This window comes from Pseudoliparis swirei, chromosome 18 (assembly GCF_029220125.1).
Source record: "Pseudoliparis swirei isolate HS2019 ecotype Mariana Trench chromosome 18, NWPU_hadal_v1, whole genome shotgun sequence".
Taxonomy (NCBI): Eukaryota; Metazoa; Chordata; class Actinopteri; order Perciformes; family Liparidae; genus Pseudoliparis; species Pseudoliparis swirei.
Genome location: NC_079405.1, coordinates 4091625 through 4119110, shown reverse-complemented (window position 1 = coordinate 4119110; position 27486 = coordinate 4091625). Strand labels below are relative to the sequence as shown.

The 27486-nt window shown below is 41.5% G+C and overlaps 2 protein-coding genes and 1 long non-coding RNA gene across 5 annotated transcripts in view; 2 read left to right on the top strand and 1 right to left on the bottom strand.

Annotated features, from left to right (window-relative positions):
- Positions 1 to 10057, top strand: part of pnp4a (purine nucleoside phosphorylase 4a) — a 32842-nt gene extending 22785 nt beyond the window's left edge. For 2 of the 3 annotated variants that reach the window (XM_056437152.1, XM_056437151.1), the window contains 6 exons: positions 4152 to 4315; positions 4449 to 4552; positions 5955 to 6130; positions 6257 to 6447; positions 8644 to 8723; positions 9494 to 10057. In XM_056437152.1, the coding sequence (XP_056293127.1) occupies positions 4152 to 4315; positions 4449 to 4552; positions 5955 to 6130; positions 6257 to 6447; positions 8644 to 8723; positions 9494 to 9643 (865 nt within the window). In that variant the 3' untranslated portion in view covers positions 9644 to 10057. Of the gene's footprint in view, positions 1 to 834; positions 2718 to 4151; positions 4316 to 4448; positions 4553 to 5954; positions 6131 to 6256; positions 6448 to 8643; positions 8724 to 9493 lie in introns of those variants that run through there. The other variant, XM_056437153.1, reaches the window with a different exon arrangement.
- Positions 9964 to 11470, bottom strand: LOC130208183 (uncharacterized). The gene is made up of 2 exons (XR_008834371.1): positions 11388 to 11470; positions 9964 to 10133 (listed from the first exon to the last, which is right to left on the bottom strand). It is a non-coding gene; the product is annotated as an uncharacterized LOC130208183 (long non-coding RNA).
- A 3054-nt stretch (positions 11471 to 14524) lies between these two features.
- Positions 14525 to 21433, top strand: rem1 (RAS (RAD and GEM)-like GTP-binding 1). The gene is given in 6 exon segments (XM_056437154.1): positions 14525 to 14660; positions 17341 to 17444; positions 17447 to 17672; positions 19771 to 19853; positions 20514 to 20718; positions 20805 to 21433. Coding segments are annotated over 5 exon segments (867 nt in total). The 5' UTR covers positions 14525 to 14660; positions 17341 to 17369; the 3' UTR covers positions 21083 to 21433.
- Positions 21434 to 27486: the final 6053 nt, after the last annotated feature.

Here is a 27486-nt window from a genome sequence, read left to right as displayed (position 1 = left end):
TTTTCAGCCGTTAGCGTGCGAACAGGTTGCGCAAGACGTTAATGTGTCACCTGAACAATAAAGTGATCTCCAGGCGGGTGAGATGTCCTCGAGGTCACGCAGCTCCGGGAGGATCATCCCCCTTTGGGAGAATTATTGATATCAGCGCACGCCGTATGACCCCGACGAGGCTCACAGTCCAGGAAAACAGAGACGACAAAGAAATACACACCTGCAAGATAACGACCTGTTGTTCTTCATTATAATAAGATTTAAACACACTAGTGCATGTTGAATGTAGCAATGCACACACAATGTAGCGAAGAAGAGTGTGATGAAGAGCATGATTAGCTTTAAATGTCTAGCGTAGATTAGAGTTAATGGAGCGTTTTTTATGAGATTTTTCGGTAAATATATATGAAAATGTAAACAGTTTAAAGCTTTATGTGTGAGCGCACATGTGTCCTTTGCACCGGAGCTGCATATGTAATGTAACGGGTTAATTAATGATTTTCAGAGGTGGTGATATTTCGACTGTTGGACCACAGATTTTAATTTATAGAAAAATGAACCAAATGGTTTCAGTCACGAATTTAAAATGTTGCTTAAAATATAAAAGAATATAAAATTAAAAAAGTGCTCATTATGCAGACTGATATATATATTATATGTATTATATATATATAATATATATATATAATACATATATATTATATATATAATATATATAATATGGAATATATATAATACATATATTATATATATATATCTCTTTTTTTAAATGTATATATGAAATATATATATATAGTAGGGCTGTGAAACGATTAACATTTTTAATCGGGTTAATCACATGGTTTTTGTGGATTGATCATGATTAATCACATATTACCGATATTCTCGGTATATTTTGTGAGAACATAGAGATTTATGACAAAAGACGGATATATACATTTATGCATTCTTCTATACAATGGTGCTGCAACTCAGCAGTTATATAGCAGTTTTCTTCCAGATGGAACATTAATACATCTTCATCCTAAACAGAATGTTTAACCCTCCTGTTACCTTTCGGGTCAATTTGACCCCATTCAATGTTTAATGTCGGTGTTCTTTGGGGTCAATTTGACCCCAGGCTGTTTTTCACTGTGTCAAACATATAAGAAATATCAACTTTGTTATTTATTTAAAGGGCTATTTAGGTAGTCAACAAACAAACATAAAGTACCTCACACTTAAACTTGGGAAGCAATATTAATTCTAATAATTTTCTGGAGGTTTTAATTGCTGGGGTCAAATTGACCCCGAGGGTAAAATATGTTAGTAAATGTAAAGGTAACAGGAGGGTTAAACAGAGCATTTTTCTCTTGTTGGTCAACCATTAACTCCACCATGACACAATCTAAAGGCCTCTAGTCTTCCTCTAGCAGCTGCTGAGGCAAACTGACTGTGTGGGTTTTCTTCATGAACTGGGCCGTGATGAAAGGGACGGCGGGGACACCGCTGCAAAGCTGAAACCTCACCGGCCCGGACACGGGGACAGATTGACAAGTGACTTTTTTTTTGCTCGGTCCCGATGCGCGCGCACGGAGCTCTGTGGCGCGCGAGACGAAGATCGATAAGTGTTAACGCAATGCGAAGAGACAGAAATGACATGCTGCTGTGGAGATACGATCAACAACAGACGTTTAGTTTAATAAAAGAACAAAGACGTGCTCTAGAGAACATGTCAGGGGGCGGGCCAATCTCTTTAATGTCATGCGATCTACCGACACTACGCCGCGATCGACTGGCAGGTCGCGATCGACGTGTTGAGACCCTGATCTACAGGAAGTAAAAGTCGTAACAAGGTTTCCGGAGGTGAACCTGCGGAAGGATCATTACCGATGAACAGACCGTCTGCATGAGAGCGGACAGAGTTCAGATTGAAGTGGTGTATTGGAAGCTCATTTTGCAAGTGACTTTTTTTTCGTCCCAACGACCAACAACAGACGGATTGGAAGCTCATTCTGCGCATGCGTTAAATGCGTTTAAAAAAAAAAACTAGTTAAACCTGTAATTGAATTAACTGAGTTAACGCGTTATTTTTCACAGCACTAATATATAGATATTATTACTCCATTCTATTATTACTCCATTCAGATGCATTGATGTACAAAGTATTATCCATTATAATACATTAGAATCTACCTGTGGATTATATTATATATTATATATATTATTAAACACAACCTGTGAAGTGACTGCAGCGAAAGTAAAAGTACAATGTTCCACTAGAAACATAGAAAACTAAGTAAAGTTCACGTTCACATTGTCATATTTTCTATTTTTTTCTCCTCTTCAAACTATCCATTCATACACACGTACAGTACGTACAGGGACCGGACTTACGTATACAATAAAAAGAAAAATCCCCCCCCCCCACACACACAAACACACATTTCTACAAGGCTGAGTCCCCATTGGCTGCAGCTGATGAATGAGCGAGTGCTCGACCAATCAGGAGCAAGTGCTCAGTGAATATGTAAGCCGATGTGTTATCGACTGGCTGCACTCTGACACTGTCCGTCCACCCCACACACACACTTACACACACAGTGAGTGGCAGAAACACACACACACACACACACACACACACACACACAGTCGGCTTTATATTCTTTTTCATCATCTTCATCATCATCTTCATCATCGTCGGTTGTCTGTCATCCGTCCATCATGAACAGCAAAGACCAAATCAGGTAAAAAAAAAATCTTTATGACATTTTCTGACAAATATTTGTTGTTTTGTTGTTGTAAAAAGTGTAACAACAACTTCCTCTCGATGTTTTAATAATATAATTATAAACCAGAGTTTACTGAAGTGTTTGTGACGCGTCGTCTCATTTCTCCTGAACAATTCAAACAAAACCTGATTTTCTTTCTTATAAGTGCTGTTTTTTAAATTTAAATCTCATAAAATGAGATGAAATAAATCATTAAATTTTTTTATTTCTGCCTTCTTGTCCCGTTAATCATACTATGACCTCATATTCATCTATAAGCCTCTCGTTCAGTTTACTGCGTTATTTCATTGTGAACCAGATATCAGTGAAATACAGTAAACAGACTGTAAACTGGAGAAATACATCATACTATATTATTACATTATACTATATAAAGTCATTTCTGTGGTGTTAAAAAGGTTAAAAGAATTGTGTTTATCTAAACGTGTTATTACATATTGAAGAGGAACAATAATCTACCAAAACCAAAAGGAGCTTCGGTAAAAATCCAGTTTTTTAGGGAAATATTTAAAAGTAAAAATGTATTTAGATTTTCCGTTAATCTCTCCTCCCTTGTTTCCAATAGTCTTGTCTCCTTTCTGCCTACATTAACGAAGCTATTATTATATTATTATAACCAATTCGTATATTTATTAGATTCAGAGTTGATTCAGTGTATTAAAGGTACAGTGCGCAGCATTAGAGGGAACTATGTTTTCCAACATGATGAACACACAGGAGACGTTCTAGTTTGACCACTTGTTGTGACATCAGTCTTCAATATGATGGAGATATAATGTTTAGTTTTTAGACAGTTTAAAAAATATATATATTTATTTGACATAAATACTGCGACACCCATGACCCTCGGGGTCGAGAAGCCATTTGACGGACGATAGAGTTCATTTATTCTATTTGAATTGATCCTGAATGGTTTAAATGAATTGGCCGGGCTCTGACCAGCTGCCATGGCAACCAGTGGAGAAATCATTTCAATTTTAAATAATCCGGCTCATAATCCTCCTGTAATCCAGCATTAGCGCTACGATTTCGTTGCGGCTTAACGAGCGAGTGTTAATTAGGCACGTTACCTCGGGACAGAGAGGCTAGCAGTTTCCCCCTGATTCCAGTGTTTGTGCTAAGCTACGCTAACCAGCTGCTGTGGTGTCGATCTTCTGTCAAACTGTTCCTTTTAGTCAAAGATAAAGACTCTAATATTAGTTTGCATCGTGTCCTGATGCGTCCTGTCTTCTACCAACGAGCTTGAACATATTTTTATTTCACACTTTAAAAAATGTTCTACTGTATTTAACCTCCCTTCAAAATAAGTCATTTTCCAGGATGAGAAACGTGTGTTTAAAGTCTTCCTAATTTAATTTTTAAAAGTCTCCTTTTCATTTCCGTCTGCAGTCACGACGAATACCAGAAGACAGCCGATTGGCTGAGGGCTCAGACTAAGCACCGCCCCCAGGTGGCCATCATCTGCGGGTCCGGACTGGGCATGCTCGCCGACGCGCTCAAGTGTCAGGACTCCTTCGCTTATTCTGACATACCGGGCTTCCCACAGAGCACAGGTACTCCCACTATATACTATTATTATATATATATATGTATTAGTATTTTAACACCATCAACATTAAGAGCGGGTAAATAAAGTCCATGTTTACGTGGCATCACTACTTCTCTCCCCTTCGTCCTGCGTCGCAGTGCAGGGTCACGCAGGTCGGCTGGTCTTCGGGGAGCTGAAGGGGAAGACGTGTGTGTGCATGCAGGGTCGCTTCCACATGTATGAAGGACACTCACTCTGCAAGGTACACACACACACACACACACACACACACACACACACACACGTATCACTAAGATTAAAGACATGTTAACGTTCTGGGGGATATACTCATGTGTGGATGGTGACATGAAGCTACCACACTGAAGTTAACACGCTGTGTTGTATCTGTTTCATCGGGGACAAACGGACACATTTACTATTTGCCAAATTTATGGAGGTTATGTGCGCCTCCTCTGGTTGTATAGAAGTCAGATTGTATTGAAGTCTATGAGAAGATGAGTCTACTTCTTCTTGATTTACCAGGGGGCGACTCCTCTGGTTGTATATAAGTTTATACTTCATGTATTAAGGCTGCATTCTCTCTCCTGACCACCAGGGGGCGACTCCTCTGGTTGTATAGAAGTCTATATAAATGACTCAACTTCTCTCTACTCCTGTCAAACTTGAACTTGACCTTTGACCCAGCGGCCTCCCTGACGGGCTCCAGCTTCGTGTCGCTCGTCGTTTCTCTTCGTGCGGCATGAGATATAAAGGGAAACAAGAGCAGCATTGAACAGCCAGTGAAGAGGCATGCGCATGTGATCGAACTCATGCATGACTACACAACACACACACCTACACACACACACACACACACACACACACAGTCTCTCTCTCCAGTGTGTGTCATGCAGAGACCTGAATGTCCTCTAATCGCCATTCTAACTGATACGATTGTGGATTATGTCACCTGAGTTTTAACTTGAAACTTGTCTGTCTCTCTGTCTGCCTGTCTGTCTGTCTGTCTGTGTCTCTGTCTGTCTGTCTGCCTGTCTCTCTGTCTGCCTGTATCTCTGTCTGTGTCTCTGCTTGTCTGTCTATCTGTCTGTCTGCCTGTCTGTGTCTCTGCCTGTCTGTCTATCTGTCTGTCTGTCTGTCTGTCTATCTGTCTGTCTGTCTGCCTGTCTGCCTGTCTGCCTGTCTGTCTGCCTGTCTCTCTGTCTGTGTCTCTACCTGTCTGTCTGCCTGTCTGTGTCTCTGCCTGTCTGTCTCTCTGTCTGTCTGCCTGTCTGTGTCTCTGCCTGTCTGTCTGTCTGCCTGTCTGCCTGTCTGTCTGTCTATCTGTCTGTCTGTCTCTCTGTCTGCCTGCCTGTCTGTCTGCCTGTCTGCCTGTCTGCCTGCCTGTCTGCCTGTCTGCCTGTCTGTCTGCCTGTCTCTCTGTCTGTGTCTCTACCTGTCTGTCTGCCTGTCTGTGTCTCTGCCTGTCTGTCTGTCTGCCTGTCTGCCTGTCTGTCTGCCTGTCTCTCTGTCTGTCTGCCTGTCTGTGTCTCTGTCTGTCTGTCTGCCTGTCTGTCTGTCTGCCTGTCTCTCTGTCTGTCTGTCTGCCTGTCTGTCTGTCTGTCTGTCTGTCTGTCTGTCCGACTGTCTGTCTCTCTCCTCAACAGACCACGTTTCCCGTGCGGGTCTTCAAGCTCTTGGGGGTGAAGACTCTGATCGTGACAAACGCTGCCGGCTCATTGGCCGACGGCCTCCAGCCCGGTGACATCATGATCATCAAAGACCACATCAACTTCCCCGGGTTGGTCGGCCTGAACCCGCTGAGCGGCCCGAACGACGACAAGTAACACGTGGTGTTGTGTACATGTTGTGTTGTTTACATGTTGTGTTGTTTACATGTTGTGTTGTTTACATGTTGTGTTGTTTACATGTGTTGTTGATCCGGTTGTTTATTGTTTGTTGTTTACAGGTTCGGGACTCGTTTCCCGGCCATGTCGAATTGCTACAACAAAGAGCTGCGTTGCCTAGCGATGGACATCGGGAAGCAGATGGGCGTGGCCAGCCTCCTGCACGAGGGCGTGTACGCCATGGTGGGCGGGCCCAACTTTGAGTCCGTCGCCGAGGCCAAGCTGCTGCATCGACTCGGTGTGGACGCCGTCGGTAAGACACACACACACACACACACACACACACACACACACACACACACACACACACACACACACACATCCACACACAGACACACACACACACACACACACACACACACACACACACACACACACACACACACACACACACACAGACACACACACACACAGACACACACAGACACACACATACATACACACACAGACAAACACACACACACACACACACACACAGACACATATACACACACACACATACAGACACGCACACACACACACACACACATCCACACACACACACACAGACACACACACACATACAGACACACACGCACACACTCAAACACTCACAGGCACACACACACACACATGTAAAAACACACACATACACACATAGACACACAGACACACACACACACACACACATCCACACACAGACACACACACACACACATACAGACACAGGCACACACACACACATGTAAAAACACACACATACACACATAGACACACAGACACACACACATCCACACATACAGACACACACACATGCACACACTCACAGACACACAGGCACACACACACATGTAAAAACACACACATACGCACATAGACACACAGACACACAGACACACACACAGACACACACACAGACACGCATACTCACGCGCACACACACACACAAATACACACGCAAACACACACTCTCTCTCACATGCATGCAAACGCACACTCACACACACACACAGACACTCATATACAAACACAAACACACACAAACACACAAAGACACACGCACACACAAACTCTCTCTCACACACACACAGACACACAAACACAAACACACACACAAACACACAAAGACACACGCACACACAAACTCTCTCTCACACACACACAGACACACAAACACATACACACAGAGACACACACACATACAAATACACGTACACACACAGACACACACACGCACATACAGACACTCACATACACACACAAACATACAGACACTCACATACACACATAAATAAACACATAGATAGATAGATAGATAGATAGATATATACTTTATTAATCCTCAAGGGGAAATTAGTTCTCTGCATTTAACCCATCCTTAGTTATTAAGGAGCAGTGGGCTGCGGTGAAGCGCCCGGGAAGCAACTGGGGGTTCAGTGCCTTGCTCAAGGACACTTCGACTTGAACTAGTGGGGAGAGCGGGGATCGAACCCACGACCTTGCGGTTGCAGGACGACCCTCTTACCCCACTGAGCTAAAGACGCCCCAAACACACACACAAACACACGCACACACACACACACACACACAAAGACACACGCACACACACACTCTCTCACACACACACAGACACACAAACACATACACACAGAGACACACACACATACAAATACACGTACACACACAGACACACACACGCACATACAGACACTCACATACACACACAAACACACACACATAAATAAACACATAAAAACACACACACAAACACACGCACACACACACACACACACACACACAAAGACACACGCACACACAAACTCTCTCTCACACACACACAGACACACAAACACATACACACAGAGACACACACACATACAAATACACGTACACACACAGACACACACACACACATACAGACACTCACATACACACACAAACACACACACACATAAATATACATATTCAAACACACACACACAGACACACACACACACACATACAGACACTCACATACACACACAAACACACACACACAGACACACACACACATACAGACACTCACATACACACACAAACACACACACATAAATAAACACACACACACACAGACACACATACAGACACTCACATACACACACAAACACACACACATAAATATACACATTCAAACACACACACACAGACACACACACACACATACAGACACTCACATACACACACAAACACACACACATAAATAAACACACACACACACACCTTCTCATGCACAGGAGAGAGGATTCAGCTTCTATTACAAACACAAAGACACTGAAGTTGTGTTATTATTCACAGTAATGTCCTCAGGGTGTTGTTGTCTGTTCTAATAGGAACAGTCGTATTATTTACCGTATTTCCTCCAGTAGTACCGTGTACCGTGTACCGTGTAGTGTGTAGTGTGTAGTGTGTAACCTCAGGTGTGTGTTTTCAGGTATGAGTACGGCTCCCGAGGTCGTCGTGGCGACTCACTGCGGTCTGAGAGTGTTCGGCCTCTCTCTGATCACCAACAAGGTAAACACACCGATCAATACGCCACGGTATTGAGCCACTGTGACTGATTACAACGCTGCAGGTACCAATCAACCTGATCGATCAGAATGATCAACTCCACCTCATGCTAGCTATTCATTACTTTATTAATTGGTTACTCTATTAATTGGTTACTCTATTAATTGATTACTTTATTAATTGATTACTTTATAAATTGGTTACTCTATTAATTGGTTACTCTATTAATTGATTACTTTATTAATTGATTACTTTATAAATTGGTTACTCTATTAATTGGTTACTCTATTAATTGATTACTTTATAAAATGATTACTTTATAAATTGGTTACTCTATTAATTGATTACTTTATTAATTACTTACTTTATTAATTGGTTACTTTATGAATTGATTACCTTAGTAATTGATTACGTTAGTAATCGATCACTTTATTAAGTGGTTACTCTATTACTTTATTAATTGGTTACTCTATTAATTGATGACCATATTAATTAATTTATTTATTAATTGGTTCATTATTGGCTTTATTGAGTAACTGACACATTGATTGACTCAATGTGATATGATTTGATTGATTGATCTGTGTGATGTGGTGAAGTTACAAGGACTTAGATAATCATTGATTGATTTCTTGATTTATTGATAAACTGATTTATCGATTCGTTCATTGATTGATCTCTTTCTTGTGGTGAAGAGTTATGAGTTCTCAGACAGTGTTCTAGATATTTGATTGGTTCATTTATTGATTAATTGATTGATTGATCTGCGTCAGGTGGTGAAGAGCTACGAGGACACGGACAGCGTGAACCACGAGGGCGTCCTGGAGGTCGGCCGGCTGCGCGCTCAGACGGTTCAGCAGCTGGTGACCGAGCTGATCAGCAGGATGGACATCAAGAACAACTCCACCAATAATGACGTCTGAGCACGCACACACACGCCGCACACACACACACACACACACACACACACACACACACACACACACACACACACACACACACACGCTGTGTATGTATATTTGATTGTTGTGTTTACAACATTTTCTAGAGCTTGTTGGTATTGTTTCACCCTCCATGTTACTTTGTCCTTTTATATTTATATAAACCTAATATTTCTCTATCAGGTTGCATTTGAGTGTAAGTATTGATGTGTGATATTTTATGTTGATCCTACAGATTAATATAACGATGACTTGTGTACCTGATGGTGCTTTAATATTTAAAAAAAACATATAAGACGAAGATGTTTCTAAAGATTCTTCTCTCGTACATTTTATTTTGTAAAAACATTCACTTCCTGATCGATAATCTGATTAAATAACATGCTGACAACCCGCTTCCTGTCTCCTCCTGGTGTTGAGCTGCAGTTCCTCAAATGTCCGGCTGCTGTGATAAAACTCTGTGGCGTCTCGTCTTCAGGGACAATGAGGACAAAACTACACAATTAGTCATAGAAAGAAAATAAAAAAGACTTTTGAAAATTAAAAATAAATAATAATTTTAATTAAATGAAAACTACAACTGGAAAAAGACCTAAACAATAATAATGATATGTTACTCTGATGCTATTGTGACAGTATAATGTTTTCTATATTCATTCTTCATGTTGTTTTTTAATTATTAACATTTAATAATCAGCACTAAAGTGAGGCTAAGTGGAACGCCATTATTTCATGTATTATTTTAGTTTTGGTATTTAGTATTTAGCATTGTTATTGTGTTTTGTGTTCTATTTGTATCTTTTATTTTTATTAATGCTCTAATGTGCACCGGCTGCCGTGATCCTGAAATGTCCCCACTGTAGGACTATGAAAGGATCATTTTATCTAATCTAATCTAATCTTATTAGTTTAGCAGACATACACGTGGTCACGACAACATCACTGCTTTTGATTTAAAGTACAAATAAAGACGCTTTTATCCATATCCATTCGTATTTGGGGAAGTGTTGGCAGCCCTGCTGCCCCGTTGCTAAGCAACCAAAACGCCTTCATTGACAAGGATGGATCAGATGTTGAATTTGAGCGAACTCTGACTGGACGTTCTCTCTGGAAAAGGCCGAATATTAATCATCACATTAAGACGCCGCCATGAAAAGATGTTTTCCTGGAACACGGACGCATCGCGCCGTGCGTCTCCGGTCCGTTTAATGAACACAACAGAATGTTTTCTTTCAACTTGTTTAGACCGTTAAACTCTTTCTAAATCATTTCTGAACAACCGATTTACTTAAAAGCAGAGAATCCCACCCAGCGGGCGGCAGCAGGTACGTTAAACACACCGATCGTGAAGAAGAGGAGCGTCTGAATGAACGTTATTCTTTACTCTGACTTCCTCCAGACGACTGGAGTAAAGTTCTGATAGTTAATAAACCCGCAATATGAACAACTTCCTGATTATTTATCTAATCTCCGTCTTTAAAAAGAGGATTTAAAAAGGTTTATAGTCATAAAACTCTTAGTCTATTGAGAAACCGCCTCACCTCTGGCTCTATGAACCAGGAGCTTTCTATCGCATCACATGATCTTCATCACCTGATCTTCATCACCTGAGGACGTTTTCTCAGGTGTGGAATAGTAGAAGTTCAACTTTAAAACAAGAGTAAGCGAAATGGACCTAGTGGCTGGATCCTGATCCCAGGTTAAAGCTCAAGAATAAACTTCAAACCTCAATGTTCATCTCTGTTTCCTCCCTGATCGCGTTGCGGTCTCGAGGAGTCCAGGTAGTGACGATGACCTCTGAACTCTTCGTCTGCCTGCTGGTTCTGATGCTGGTTCTGCTGGTGTTGCTGGTTCTGTGCTGGATCCTCAGACACAGCAGAAGCAGGTAAGACCCAGAGAAGTGTGAGAAGCGGTCGTGGTCGTTGTGACGTCACTCATTGGTTGGTTGTTGTTTTGAAGCCTCTCCATGGCCATCTTGTTTTTTGCAACCAGTAAACGGATGTGACCATATTTGGACTGTCGGTTCCTCAGGAACCAAACGGTGCTGCGGATCTCAGCAGGAAACCCGGCCCGCGTCCTGACCATCAGAACCGAGTCAGAGAACGCCCAACAGCTGCTGGACCACCTGCTGGACCGAATCTTTCTCCTGGAGGAACCTGGAGAGGAGCCTGGAGACGAACCTAGAGAAGAACCTGAAGAAGAACCTGGAGAGGAACTTGAGGAGGAGCGTGTAGCAGAACCTGGAGAGGAACCTGGAGGAGAACCTGGAGGAGAACCTGGAGAAGAAATTGAGGAGGAGCGTGTAGCAGAACCTGGAGAGGAACCTGGAGAGGAACCTGGAGGAGAACCTGGAGAGGAACTTGAGGAGGAGCGTGTAGCAGAACCTGGAGAGGAACCTGGAGGAGAACCTGGAGAGGAACCTGGAGAAGATCGAGATTCAGATTCTGGATCAGACCCGGAGTCGCCAACAGAAGCTTATCTTCCCCCGAGAGGTGATGTTGAACTAAGCTGTCTTAAATATAATCACACCCAAAAAAAGATCAAAAACTGCAGTAAAAACATTTTAAATTGTTAAATTATCTAAAATTTCTTCAGGTTTTTAAAATATATTTCTGAGGGAGAAACATCTCTAAAGTTAACGAACTAAAAACAAGGTTTTCTTTCTCTGAGAATTTCCTGAATCGCTGTAGAAATGAATTATAATAAAGTTATTCAACCTTCGCCATGTTCCACTTTTATTCAAACCTTTACTTTTAAACTTTTAATTAGTCATTTAACCCTCCTGTTACCTTTATATTTACTAACATATTTTACCCTTGAGGTCAATATGACCCCAGCTATTAAAATCTCCAGAAAATTATTGGAATTAATATTGTTTCCCAAGTTTAAGTGTGAGGTACTTTATGTTTGTTTGTTGACTCCCGAAAGAACACCGACATTAAACATTGAATCGGGTCAAATTGACCCGAAGGCGACACGAGGGTTAAATATTGAATCGGGTCAAAATGACCCGAAGGCAACACAAGGGTTAAAGTCATCCTCTTCCTTTTAGAGACTCTGAACCATCAGTTCAAACAGCAACAGCTCCTCCTGCTGGCGCCGAGATGAACTGCAGCCGCTACCGACTCCACCTTTTCTCTCAAACTGGGAGAAATCTGAATTATTCGTGTTTTTCTCCCCCGTGTTGACTGAAGCGTGACGTCTCTTTGTTTCCCTCCTGCAGTAACGGACGCTCTGCACCTCAGACTGTGGACCTGGATGACTGCAGGTGAGAAGAAAAATATGCATGATTCAAAACGCAATATACATAAATAAAACATGTTTACATGACAATAGTATGTATAACACTTCTTCTGTATGTCCTTCAATCCAGCCACTCATCTTCCTCCATCCCAGCATGCACCTCTCCCCTCTCAGGGCGCCTCCTGCAGTGCATTGGGAGAAGAGGAGAGAACATAATGAGCCACAATGTTAATAAAGGAAATGATTTCAGCATTAAAAAGTCTTTGATTTAAATAATGAATAATCTTTGATCGCACGCGGACACAGACAGTACTGTCAGTCCGCCTGCAGGGGGCGTGGCGGAGCTGCCGCTGGAGCAGGACGCTGCTGATTGGACTGCGATGAAGTGGTCGGGGATCAGCGATTGGTTCCTGAGAGGAACTGGACTCACTGGATTGGATGAAGTGGAGGAAGCTCCTCCCCTTGAATGTTAAACTTCTAAACTGAGGGGGTGGATCAAATCTAAACATCTGTGATGTGTTGAGTTTCAGAAAGAGAGACTCACACCGACACAAAGGAAGTGATGTGTGTGTATTTATCAATAATCTCATTTTCCATGTCGGCTCCCCCCCCCCCCACACACACACACACACAAAAAGGAGGGAGGTTCTGAGGGACAATGACACTCGCGTTAAATCCAAAATATGAGAGATACCTCCACATTTTCACTTTAAGTGTCTCATAATTATTTTTCGAAATACCAAGTTATGTGACACTTGGGGAAAGTTAAAGGGTTGCTATGGCGATGGAGTATGACGTTGGATGAGGAGATTATGATGACGAGTGGTCCTGATAAGAGCCTCTTATTGCTCCTCATATCCCAGAAAGCGGTTCCTCACGCAGGCTTCCTCTTCTGAAACGTTATTTTCTCAGACTTGACGAAGCTCCTGAGAAAGAAGACTTTAAAATTGGGACGAACCAGGACCACCAAACTGACCTGCATGTACAAACGTGGGCAATGCACCTTTAATATTTCAAGCTGCAACACACACACACACACACTGTGTCTGTGTGGAGATTGTGAGAATCAATCTTGTAATTTAAACCATTAAAAATAGAAATATGTGCCACTAATCTTCTTTTTAACTGTGACTCTGTATTTTAAGTAAGAACATTGGGCGTTTCAATTCCCATCATAGCAGATGACCACTCTTAAACTGCCTTTAACCCTTTAAATACTGGATTTAAACGAGACATTCAGCATCTCTAATGGTGTAGTTAGTGAATCCACTGAATATTTAAAGCTTTATCCATTGTTTGTATTTCTCACGTTGGTGAAGCTCGTCCTTAATCACGTTAGTTGTGTTTTATACACGTTGACTCTTCAAGCTTCTACAAACTGTTTCATGAAGACACACTGGCTCTATTGGTTCCAACAGGAAGTGTCCAAAATGTTCCCTAAACTAACACACACACACACACACACATACACACACACACACACACACACACACATACTCCCTCCTCAGTTATCTGTTTCTCCTCTGCTGTCGCTCTGACACACACACACACACACACACACACACACACACACACACACACACACACACAGAGGGAGCTAGATAACTCTGTGATTCCACTGCTGAATTTTTAACGCTGTTGTGGAACTTCTTTTTCTCCAGGCGGTTACTGTGGCACCAGGATTCTGTTACAGCGCAGAGAGACGGCTCAGTTGTTTACTGAGGCGGCACCAACCGGACCGTGGATGGGGTGGACGGTACGTTTATATATATATATATATATATATATATATATACAGTATATATGTCTGTCTGTCCATCTGTCTGTCTGTCTGTGTATTGCCTGTGTTTCTTTGTGAATGTTTTTATTGCTTTGTTGTTGTTTTTTTGTCTTTTACAAAAACAGCATTTGGTTAAATTTGAGTTTTCACACATTATTATATTAATTATATCTTACTTGTGAAATGACCATTAACAAATTCACATTATGTTAGCACATCATTTCCAGATAGTTTGAATAAATAAAATAATCACATTTTTATAATAATAATAATAATAATGATTATAATAATTATTTGTATTATTATTATTATTATTATTATAAATAATTATAATTATAATAATTACATCTCGGCATATTTTTTAAATGTGAAAACCTTTATTTCTTGTGCTTTTCTTCATTAGGAGTTTCTGTTTGATCTCATTTTCCTAAAAGCACATGGCGGCCATAATTAAGTTTTTCAACTCGCTAACTCACAGTCGTGTATATACTGCATGACATTTTACAGAAGAGAGTCCTCTGACCTTTGACCTCCTGAGTGTCTGGCGCTTCATTCTGTTGTCAAAAGCCAAGAAGAGAACATGTTAAAGATACAGAATAAGTTACAGTAACTATAGTTCACTAACTACCCTCCAGCACAGGAGCTGTGACTCGGCCAACTCGCCCTCACTATCCCTTTAAACCTGAATTATTTATGAGAGGAGGTTTCCCTGTGTCTGTGCTCTCTTATGCATACCAGAGGTCCTCATGGCTGCACACGGTTTCTAGTAACCAGAATTTAATCAAATGCAATCTAAAAATCAGTTGTTTTGTTACTTTACAGTCATTTAAATACTTGTAATGCTTTTTCTACTGATTCTGAGACAGTGTTATTCATTTATATTCTTTAACAGTAAGTAATGTGTGTGTTAATGTGTTAAAAAGCATGAAAACACACTTTCCGCGTGAAGCTCGGCTGCAGCCTGTCACAGGGTTCCAAACGTAAATATACATCGTGGAAAAAAGTCCTCTTCAAGTCTCCTGTCGTTAATCTCTCTTATCTCTCGAATATTTTCCATCGAACTCACAGGGAGGAAAATAACTTGTAACCTGCTTCAAAAGGTTTATTCTATTTAAAGCTGTCTTGAATAGAGCCCTGTTTCTACTCCCATTCAAACTAAAGCGAAGCCGCTTGAACTTTAAGGAGCTTTGTTTAACTTTCTGCCCTTTAATAAAGCAGCTAACGATAATCTATGTGAACGTATAGCGATGTCTACCTGAGCAGAGTGTGCAGTAGCTCAGCTTCAACTTGCTTTTTTTTTTACCTAGCCGGGCCGGTCGACTGCTTTTAGAGTTTTTTTTAATGTCAGTGCATGTAAAGCGTAGTTTCTACTTCCAGTTCGTGGTCACAGGAGGCGGCAACCTCCGGTTCTGCAGAGGGAAGCCAATGCGGAAGTTGTTTCAAAGTCTGCATTCTCTTTACTGACCAGCAGGAGGCGACTCCTCCGGTTACAAACATAGATCTGATTGAGGTCTATGAGAAAATCACTCTACTTCCCTCTTGATTTATTCCCTCAGTAAAGATTGTAAACATGAGTTTATGGGTCTGAATCTCTAGTTTAAGTATTCTTCAATACAGCACGATGTTTATTTATTAAATTATGCTCCATGTAGAGTCAAACCGTCCATAAAGGAGGGTATGCTTTAGGGCGGGGCTTACTGTGATTGACAGGTCTCAACCAGAGAAACTATTGGAGGGTTAAACTACAGGAGGGTTAAACTACAGGAGGGTTAAACTATAGGAGGGTTAAACTATAGGAGGGTTAAACTATTGGAGGGTTAAACTATAGGAGGGTTAAACTATTGGAGGGTTAAAGTATAGGAGGGTTAAACTATAGGAGGGTTAAACTATTGGAGGGTTAAACTATTGGAGGGTTAAACTATAGGAGGGTTAAACTATAGGAGGGTTAAACTATTGGAGGGTTAAACTATAGGAGGGTTAAACTATAGGAGAGTTAAACTATTGGAGGGTTAAACTATAGGAGGGTTAAACTATTGGAGGGTTAAACTATAGGAGGGTTAAACTATAGGAGGGTTAAACTATTGGAGGGTTAAACTATAGGAGGGTTAAACTATAGGAGGGTTAAACTATTGGAGGGTTAAACTATAGGAGGGTTAAACTATAGGAGGGTTAAACTATTGGAGGGTTAAACTATAGGAGGGTTAAACTATAGGAGGGTTAAACTATTGGAGGGTTAAACTATAGGAGGGTTAAACTATAGGAGGGTTAAACTATTGGAGGGTTAAACTATAGGAGGGTTAAACTATTGGAGGGTTAAACTATTGGAGGGTTAAATTATAGGAGGGTTAAACTATAGGAGGGTTAAACTATTGGAGGGTTAAACTATAGGAGGGTTAAACTATTGGAGGGTTAAACTATAGGAGGGTTAAACTAGGTTTGGATGGCCGAATTGATCGCTGCTCTATTTTGGAAAAAGGACAGAAAACAAACAAAGGTTATCGCGTTTTATCTTTTCAGAAAGTCTGAGATATTTGTACTCGGGAGGAGGCGGGGCTTCCAAAGTAAAGCTCTGTTATTGATCCTTTTGAAAGTCAGTCTTTGACCTTTAAGGAATCTTAAAGACTGGTGAACCAGACTTTGCCGCCTCCTCCCTCAGGTCCGCCCCGATGTCGTCACCGTAGCAGCATGACCCTCAACAGCCAGAGAGAGAAGGCGCCATTACGGCGGCGAGGCAGCACGCCGATTCATCCCGCCCACTTCCCCCCGGGCGGCCGCGCGGCCACGCCCCCCTGGGCCAGTCGGCCTCCTACCACCCCGGAGACAAGTCCCTGCACTACCGCGCCCAGTGGAGCTCGGACGACGACGACGACTCGCTGAGCGACTCGGACTCCGTTCACAGAGTGGTGTTGCTAGGCGACCACGGAGTCGGGAAGACCAGCCTGGCGGGAATCTTTGCCGGGATCGCGGAGAAAGATGAACACCACGGAGGTGGAGTTTATTTGTTCATGCATCTGGTTCGTCTCAATGTTCTCTCTGTAAACAAGAGAGAAAGATACAAACTAAAAAGAGATTGTTTTCATTCATAATTTATAATAAAACACACATTGGGCCGCTAGCTTCTGGTGGCTAATGTTAGCCAGCTGGCTACGTACCGCCGTCTGTGAGTGCAGAGAGGACTCAGTCTGACGGTCACGATGAGACGCGTTCAAGGAATATCGATTATAATCTAATGTTTGTAGAGTTAATGCAAAGCTACCAGCTAACTTAGTTTAGCATGACAACTGAAAACAACACTGTTGATGAATAAAGCATCTTTAAACTATTGATAAACAAAGCATTTTACAACTATTGATGGATAAAGCATCTTTAAACTATTGATAAACAAAGCATTTTATAACTATTGATGGATAAAGCATCTTTAAACTATTGATAAATAAAGCATCTTTATTGATAAACAAAGCATTTTATAACTATTGATGGATTAAGCATATTTATTGATAAATAAAGCATCTTTACTCTATTGATAAATAAAGCATCTCTACTCTAATGATAAATAAAGCATCTCTACTCTAATGATAAATAAAGCATCTTAACTCTAATGACAAATAAAGCATCTTTAAACTATTGATAAATAAAGCATCTTTAAACTATTGATAAATAAAGCATCTTTACTCTAATGATAAATAAAGCATCTTTACTCTATTGATAAATAAAGCATCTTTAAGCTATTGATAAATAAAGCATCTTTACTCTATTGATAAATAAAGCATATTTACTCTATTGATGAATAAAGCATCTTTATTGATAAATAAAGCATCTTTAAACTATTGATAAATAAAGCATCTTTACTCTATTGATAAATAAAGCATCTTTAAACTATTGATAAATAAAACATCTTTACTCTAATGATAAATAAAGCATATTTACTCTATTGATAAATAAAGCATATTTACTCTATTGATGGATGAAGCATCTTTATTGATAAATAAAGCATCTTTATTGATAAACAAAGCATTTTATAACTATTGATGGATGAAGCATATTTATTGATAAATAAAGCATCTTTACACTAATGATAAATAAAGCATATTTACTCTATTGATGAATAAAGCATCTTTACTCTATTGATAAATAAAGCATCTTTATTGATGAATAAAGATGCTTTATTCATCAATAAAGCATCTTTACTCTTTTGATGGATGAAGCATATTTATTGATAAACAAAGCATCTTTACTCTAATGATAAATAAAGCATCTTTACTCTATTGATAAATAAAGCATATTTACTCTATTGATAAATAAAGCATCTTTAAACTATTGATAAATAAAGCATCTTTACTCTATTGATAAATAAAGCATCTTTAAACTATTGATGAATTCAGCATCTTTATTGATCAATAAAGCATCTTTACTCTAATGCTGGATGAAGCATCTTTATTGATAAATAAAGCATCTTTATTGATGAGTAAAGCATCTTTACTCTAATGATGGATGAAGCATCTTTATTGATAAATAAAGCATCTTTATTGATGAGTAAAGCATCTTTATTGATGAGTAAAGCATCTTTACTCTATAGATGGATGAAGCATCTTTATTGATAAATAAAGCATCTTTATTGATGAGTAAAGCATCTTTACTCTATTGATGTGATGAAGCAGCAGTTCGGTGCTCAGCTTCTGTCTCTGACTTCTTTCCGACGTCACGACCTTGACTGACCCGACATTATTGATCACCATCTCCCGTGTCACGTGTCGATTGGCCCGAGGCCGTGATCGACAGCCTGCATCGACCGGACCGTCCGACCGGTGCAGTGAGTTCTCAGGTCAACGGAGCTCAGCCCTGATTCACGTTCTGCTCTGACGTGTTTTTACATTGTTGTCGACCAGGTTGTTGTTGTTGTTGTTTGTCTCTTTATGATCAGAGATGTAACAGCTGTTGTCCGTCCACCATGTTGTTTATTGTTTTTAAGCCGTGCTCGCCGCGTGAGATGCTGGTCGTTAGGCCAGTAACAGCCATGTGTGGATCTTCATCTGTAAATGTCCGTGTGCTCGTTGTTTATTTGTTTATTGTTTGTTGTTTGTTGCAGAGGACACATACGAGAGAACGCTCACAGTGGATGGAGAGGAATCCACACTCATCGTCATGGATACCTGGGAGAACGAAAAACTGGTACTGTCTGTGTGTGTCTGTGTGTGTGTGTCTGTGTGTGTGTGTCTGTGTGTGTGTGTGTGTGTGTCTGTGTTTGTGTGTGTGTGTGTGTCTGTGTGTGTGTGTGTTGATGATGTAGTCCAGCTGTGAGCAGTAGATTTTGGGTACATGGCGTTTTGCATGCAGACCTGATGTGATGGATTTCAATGAGTTTTCTCTCTTCTTTAAAAAAAATAATTCATCTTTTGTGTTATTTCGGGATCTCCCAGGAACATAAGCTTAATTTGTTTAGATCATAAAATAAAATTCTATAAGGAGAACTTTTTTTATTTAAAAAATATTTGACAGAATACTGTCTAGAAAACCCCAAAACTTGTTCATCAATAAGTCCAAGTTCTGCTTATTTATTTGCGTAACAATACAAAAATAAGAATAAACAAGATGCATTTGCTCAAGTGTTGAATTTCCATACAGCTGGATTACATCACTGAACCACCAACAACAAAAACGTGTCTAAATCTCGAAGTATCACTATTGACTCGGTTACTCAGCTGTTTCATCAACTTCCTGTTGCTCCTTCACAATAAAAGCCTTCTAAGAGCAGGAACATAAGAATCTGGATTCTAAAACTGAAATGTTTCTTTCCCTCCACCTTCGTGTCCGTGGCGCTCCGCCTGTCAGGAGGACGACGCCTCCTCTCAGGACGACTGTCTGAAGGTCGGGAGCGCTTACGTCATCGTCTACTCCGTCACCGACCGCGGCAGCTTCGACGCCGCCGCCGAGCTCCGCATCACGCTGCGACGCACCCGCCAGGCCGACAACCTCCCCATCATCCTCGTGGGCAACAAGAGCGACCTGGTGCGGTCCAGAGAGGTCGCTGTGGAAGGTGGGGGCGGCGGGTCAAAGGTCACGGGGCGGTAGGTAACATTTGATGGATTCTACTGAGATCAATGCGCGTCTTTTTTTACCCAGAGGGCCGAGCGTGCGCGGTGGTGTTCGACTGCAAGTTCGTCGAGACGTCGGCGTCTCTGCAGCACAACGTGACCGAGCTGTTCGAGGGCGTGATCCGCCAGATCCGCCTCCGGAGAGACGACGCTGAGGCCGTCCGGCGCGGAGGCTCCGCCCACAAGCGCAAAGAGAGCCTCGCCCAGAAGGCCCGGCGCTTCCTGGACCGACTGGTGGCGCGCAACAACCAGCGCATGGCGGTCAAAGTGCGCTCCAAGAGCTGCCACGACCTGGCCGTCCTCTGAAGACCGGCCGGAGGCTTCTCCGGTTGCGATGTCGTGGACGACGGCGTCCGCGGGGATTGTTCTCTCGTTCAGAGAGTCAACAACAACAAAGGATAAGCGGCGATCGGAGTCATCGGACCGTCGCGCACGCCACTTCCTGTTTGGTCTGAAAGACTTTGTGACCTTTTTATTCAGATAAAGAACCGGACTGTGAAGGATCATCACTGATGGGTCAAAGGGTGTGTGTGCGTGTGTGTGTGTGTGAGTGTGTGTGAGAGAACAGGTGATGTCCTGTAGTTCCCACTGTGTCCACTGTGCTGTTCTTCTGAGGTTTCTACTGTTTTCACTTGCAGAATAAAGTCTTAAAATCATCTTTTAGCAGACGTCTGATACGGATCATCATCGTTCATCCTTTCATTTCATTACTTTTACTTACTCCTTTCATTTATTTATATTTACCACTGAAAGCTTAATTAACTCCTCCCCCAAACAGTGATCGTCCAATCAAATCCTGGTTGTCTCCTTCCTGATCGCTCTCTGTTTTTAGCACCTAAAGACATCAGCAAACGTGTAACAAAAGCCGCTAATGTTCGCATCTCTGGCTAACGAAAGCGTTACTTGCAAGCCCAGAGTTAGTAATGTAGCTTATCTTTAGCTCACTACTTTACTATGTCTGGCTGCAGGAACTAAGAGGGGCGGTAAATAATCAACTTTATTAATTTCAGATAATTATCTATACTACACACAGAAAAATTAAGGTGCCAACTGGAACTGAAAATGGTTCTTCAGAGTGATGCCAGAAGAACCATTTCTGGCTCCACAAAGAACCTTTCAAACCCGGATTCTTTAAAGAACTATTCCCTTAAATAATTCTTCAAATAACCTATAAAGGTGTCTCAAAGAACCTTTCAAACCAGGGTTCTTTAAGAACCATTACTTTAAATAATTCTTCAAAGAACCTATAGAGGTTTCTCAAAGAACCTTCAAAAAATGTTTTTTGTAGGCACAATTTCTGTTTCTACAAAGAACCTTTCAAACCGGGGTTCTTTAAAGAACCATTTCCTTAAAGAACCCTATAATGGAGCCTCAAACCAAAGAAACGGTTCTTCGGTAGGTGAGGGTTCTTCTTAGAACCACAAAGCCTTTTAAAGAACCATTATTTGTGTGTGTGTATCTCTCATTATCTGTTACATTTATCAGTTATTTTTAACGGGTAGTTTTTTATGATTAATTATCAAATCAGTTGATTTCATGTGAAACTACGAATCAAAACTCCTCCTGTGGATTTCCTTATTCGTTGCGATCCGTCCCTCAGGAGCTGAACTCCTTCCACCGACACCAACATCGTCCGTTGCTCGATGTTTACTGTTGCCGTGGTGACGCATAGCCACAGTTGACGAAGAGGCGGTCGCCATGGTGTCAGGGTTGACAGAAAACAGGCCGAGTGTTTCGGGCTAACGGACGAGACGGTTTCTTCTCTGTGTGGGACTGTTGTGGCCCTGAGTTCAGCCTGACAGGCTCACGACACACAGGAGTTCACATGTTGCCCCCTGGTTTCCTCTTCTGGAAGTCAACGCGTTGTTTCATTCTCTAATCTATAGAAGTAGATGAGTAAATAACCCGCGTGTTCAGCCTTTATGAGTCTGAAGAAGCCGCGGGCTAACAGGCGGATAAATGAAACGTCGCCCTGCCGGACGAGAGTCCGCCTTTAACCTCGAGGCGTGATGTCAGCGCAACGTCTTCGAGAGTCAGAAAACATGGCGTTCCTTTGTTATGCTGAACGTGTAACATGTAGCTTGTAGCGTGTAACATGTAGCTTGTAGCGTGTAACATGTAGCTTGTAGCGTGTAACATGTAGCTTGTAGCATGTAACTTGGAGCATGTAGCGTGTAACATGTAGCGTGTAGCGTGTAGCGTGTAACGTGTAACGTGTAACGTGTAGCGTGTAACGTGTAGCGTGTAACGTGTAGCGTGTAACATGTAGCGTGTAACATGTAGCGTGTAGCATGTAGCGTGTAGCTTGTAGCATGTAACATGTAGCATGTAGCATGTAACATGTAGCTTGTAGCATGTAACTTGTAGCATGTAGCGTGTAACATGTAGCTTGTAGCGTGTTAGCGTGTAATGTGTAGCATGTAACATGTAGCTTGTAGCATGTAACTTGGAGCATGTAGCGTGTAACATGTAGCTTGTAGCGTGTAGCGTGTAGCTTGTAGCATGTAACATGTAGCGTGTAGCTTGTAGCATGTAACATGTAGCTTGTAGCGTGTAACATGTAGCTTGTAGCGTGTAACATGTAGCTTGTAGCATGTAACTTGAAGCATGTAGCGTGTAACATGTAACTTGTAGCATGTAGCGTGTTAGCGTGTAACGTGTAACATGTAACATGTAGCTTGTAGTGTGTAGTGTGTAGCGTGTAACGTGTAGCGTGTTAGCGTGTTAGCGGTGTCAGCAGCAGTGAACTGAATATTCCGCGAAATGACATTAAACTGGTTTAAAATCCACATCAGTTTATCTAGAAACCAGATCAGGCTGGTTGTCCCAGTTTTTACTGATCAATTTACCGATCGGGAGTTTTTGTGACACACACGCACACACACACACACACACACACACACACACACACACACACACACACACACACACACACACACACGCCGTGGTTGTACTGGGACAGATAGAGGAGTGTTTAACATTGATTTGATGAGGGTAATGGAAAAAATGCATGACTCTGCTAGACCCGGATGACACACTCACACACACACAGACACACACACACACACACACACACACACACACACACACACACACACACACACACATTTGTAAACATCCTCTCGGTGGAGGAGGACCAGAGGTTCAGAGCTGTGAGTTCAACTCCCTCTTGAATCTGTTAAGAATAGAAACATCAGAAAATCATTCTGTGTTTCCTCTGCGGTGTAAAAGTTTTGATTTGATGAGACAGATTTTTTTTTCTCAAGACCTGATTGGACGTCTTGCTCTTCTTCTCTTGTTTTTTTCCATTTCCAAAGGGTGGGAGGAAGCAACAGCATTTGCCTTTTGTTGAAAATCAGTTCCAGATAGCAGCTTTTATCACTCGTTGATGAACCGCCTTAAATCTGTCACACAATAACAGAATCAAAGTGGGATTAATTCCCATGAATCTGGCGTGACTGAGAGGTTAGACGTTGAGTATTTATATTTGCGGTTTAGCTAACGGGACAAAAGGCCCATTCAGGTGGGTTTAATTTACAGGAGGTGGTGTGTGTGTGTGGGCCTTTTTTCACTGGAAAGGTCTTGACTTGTCAGAGCAGGAAATGCAGACACCGCGAACAAAGACTCTGCTGCATTCAAGTGTCAGAGGGAAACGAGGAACTCTTATTCCGTCACAATAAGGCGATGAATGAATATGAGTTATAGTCGGTGATGTCGCACAGTCGGGCGTTTGGGAACACGGGATCAGCTGATTGTTGAGCCGTAAAGAAACCCGAAGAGCTTCGGACTGAGAAGAAACCGCCTCGGGGAACGTTATTCTAAAGGAAATGTTCAACACTTCAAAGGCTTTGAACCGCGGTTTGATTTTCAGCGAGCAGAGAACACAGAGAACAAACTCCCGCCGGTGTTTATTTAAACTGCAGTTTCCCCTCCGTCTGTCTGGTGCGTAAAAACCTTCAGCTCTGCAACTCGGCCTCTTCACTCACACACTCACTCTGAGGAAGGCCAACAGGAATGTAAATGGAATCGCGGAATGTAAACAGCAGCAGCAGCGTGTGTTTGAGTGTGTGAGAGACTCTGGCGCCCCCTGCTGGCTGGAGGATGGTTATCGTTAAAATATTTTGTTTAGGATTAATCAAAATACAAACAATTATCAAAAATAATGCATAATAAAAAATAGCAAGTGAATGCAAATGAACAAAAAGTCAAACAACATGAGTTTTATTGCTGCGGGATACAAAAAAATCTAAAGATACACGATTTCCACAATTTGTTTTCTTTTATTAAACAACAAATAAGAGTATATATATATATATATATATATATAATATGTATATATACTGTGTGTGTGCATGAACGAACAGCTTTTTACACAACTTCAAAAGGGTTTTAATACGATTTTAGTCCTTTAAACAAGAATTAAAGGAGTCTGACCATGTATTTTTTTATGATTAATCAAAATACAAACAATGATCAAAGATAATGCTTAACCCTTGTGTTGCCTTCGGGTCAATTTGAACCGATTCAATGTTTAACCCTCCTGTTACCTTTATATTTACTAACATATTTTACCCTTGAGGTCAATATGACCCCAGCTATTAAAATCTCCAGAAAATTATTAGAATTAATATTGTTTTCCAAGTTTAAGTGTGAGGTACTTTATGTTTGTTTGTTGACTCCCGAAAGAACACCGACATTAAACATTGAATCGGGTCAAAATGACCCGAAGGCAACACAAGGGTTAATACAAAATAGCAGGTGAATGTAAATTAATAAAGAGTCAAACAAAATGAGTGAATGAGTTTTATTACTGCGGCACATGGAAAAAAATCAAATCAAAGGAGACACGATTTCCATAATTTGTTTTCTTTTATTGGACAACAAATAAGACGAGTTTTCACACTCAAACAATGCATGCTGGGAAGTCTGCTAATATTCAATCTGTGTCACTAAAAACACTGGATTTGATGTGTTAAATGAACACTCATCAGTTCATCCATTGAGCGCATCATTTTCAAGTCAAAAGGTGGTGGAAATATTACGTGTCAAATCTCAAAAAAACTTGTTTACAGTTCCTTGCTGTGAAAGTAGTGCACTGTAGCATCCAGTAATTAACTCTACATGTTCAGTCAATTCAGAGAGTGAGATGTGGGTGTGGTGCCTTCAGGGACCCAAACCTGACACAGCATGCCTGACGCTTAAAGAATGCTGTCAGGTTCAGGACCAAAAATAACAAATTCACAACTCACCTGACACGCTTTATTATTGCGTTATTATTTGATGTCATACAGCAAAGTACCGCACATTTAATCTGGAGCCGTGTAGATGTTCAGGTGGAGAGCAGAATGAAGGGTATTTGGGTTTTTGACAGGGATTTTTCACTTAAAGTCAGCCATGTTCACACGCTGCTCTGCTCCTCACTGCGGTCAAGCCAGCCGCCACTTCGGAAAACACAGTCAAGCCAGCCCGCCCGATATTTTTCAGAACACGTATATACCAGGCATTACGGTACGAGCGTGTGAAAACTGTCTTCAAAATAAGAGCGAACTTCTGGTGCGAATGCTGGTTGTGGACTACAGCTCAGCGTTCAACACTATTGTTCCCGCCAAGCTCGACACCAAGCTCAGAGGTCTAGGCCTGCACTCTACCATGTGCAGCTGGATACTGGACTTCCTGTCGGGCCGCCGCCAGGTGGTGAGGATGGCCAACGTCATCATCAAGTTTGCTGACGACACAACAGTGTTGGGGCTGATTACCCGCGGACGACGAGACAGCCTATAGGGAGGAGGTTGGATCACTGGTACAGTGGGGCCAGGAGAACAGCCTCAAGAAGACCAAGGAGCTGTTCGTGGACTACAGGAAGCGGAGAGGAGAGCACCCCATCTCCATAGACGGAGTTGCAGTAGAGAGGTCAGCAGCTTCAAGTTCCTCGTGCACATCTCCGAGGACCTCACATGGACAACAACGCCTGTATTTCCATAGGCGACTGCGGAGATGCAACATGGCCCCCGCATCCTCAGAACATTCTACACCAGTACCATCGAGAGTGTTCTGACAGGTTGCATCACCAACTGCACCGCCCTGGTGCGTACGGCACTACAGAGGTGGTGCGGTCGGCACAGTACATCGTTGGAGGTGAGCCTCCCTCCATCCTGGACATATACACCAAACGGATGATGAAAGACAATAACCACCCGTATCAAGTGCCGCACAAACAGACTGAGGGACAGCTTCTTCAGTCAGGCCATCAGGCTGCTGAACAAGGACTGAGACCCTCATTAACACTACACACCAGAACATATTCTGTGAATATCTATGGCCATGGTGTATATTTTATTACATTGTTTATATATATATATATTGTATATATATATTGTATGTATATACATATATATATATATAGTCTCAAAAAGTGTATATTTTATTACATTGTTTTATATATATATATTGCCATGATGTATATTCTATTACATTGTTTTATATATATATTGTTAATACTTTCTTCTTTTTTTGTGTGTGGATATTGTATAGTTTATTCTCATTCTTATTCTTTTTTTAGTCTGCTACTGCTGTCGGGTGTTTTGCACATAAGAATTTCACGAACCGATTATACTTGTATAAAAGGGGATGTGACAATAAAAACTTGAAACTTTGAAACTTGAAACTTGGTGAACGTGATATGACGAAACACGCCTTTAAATACAGATATA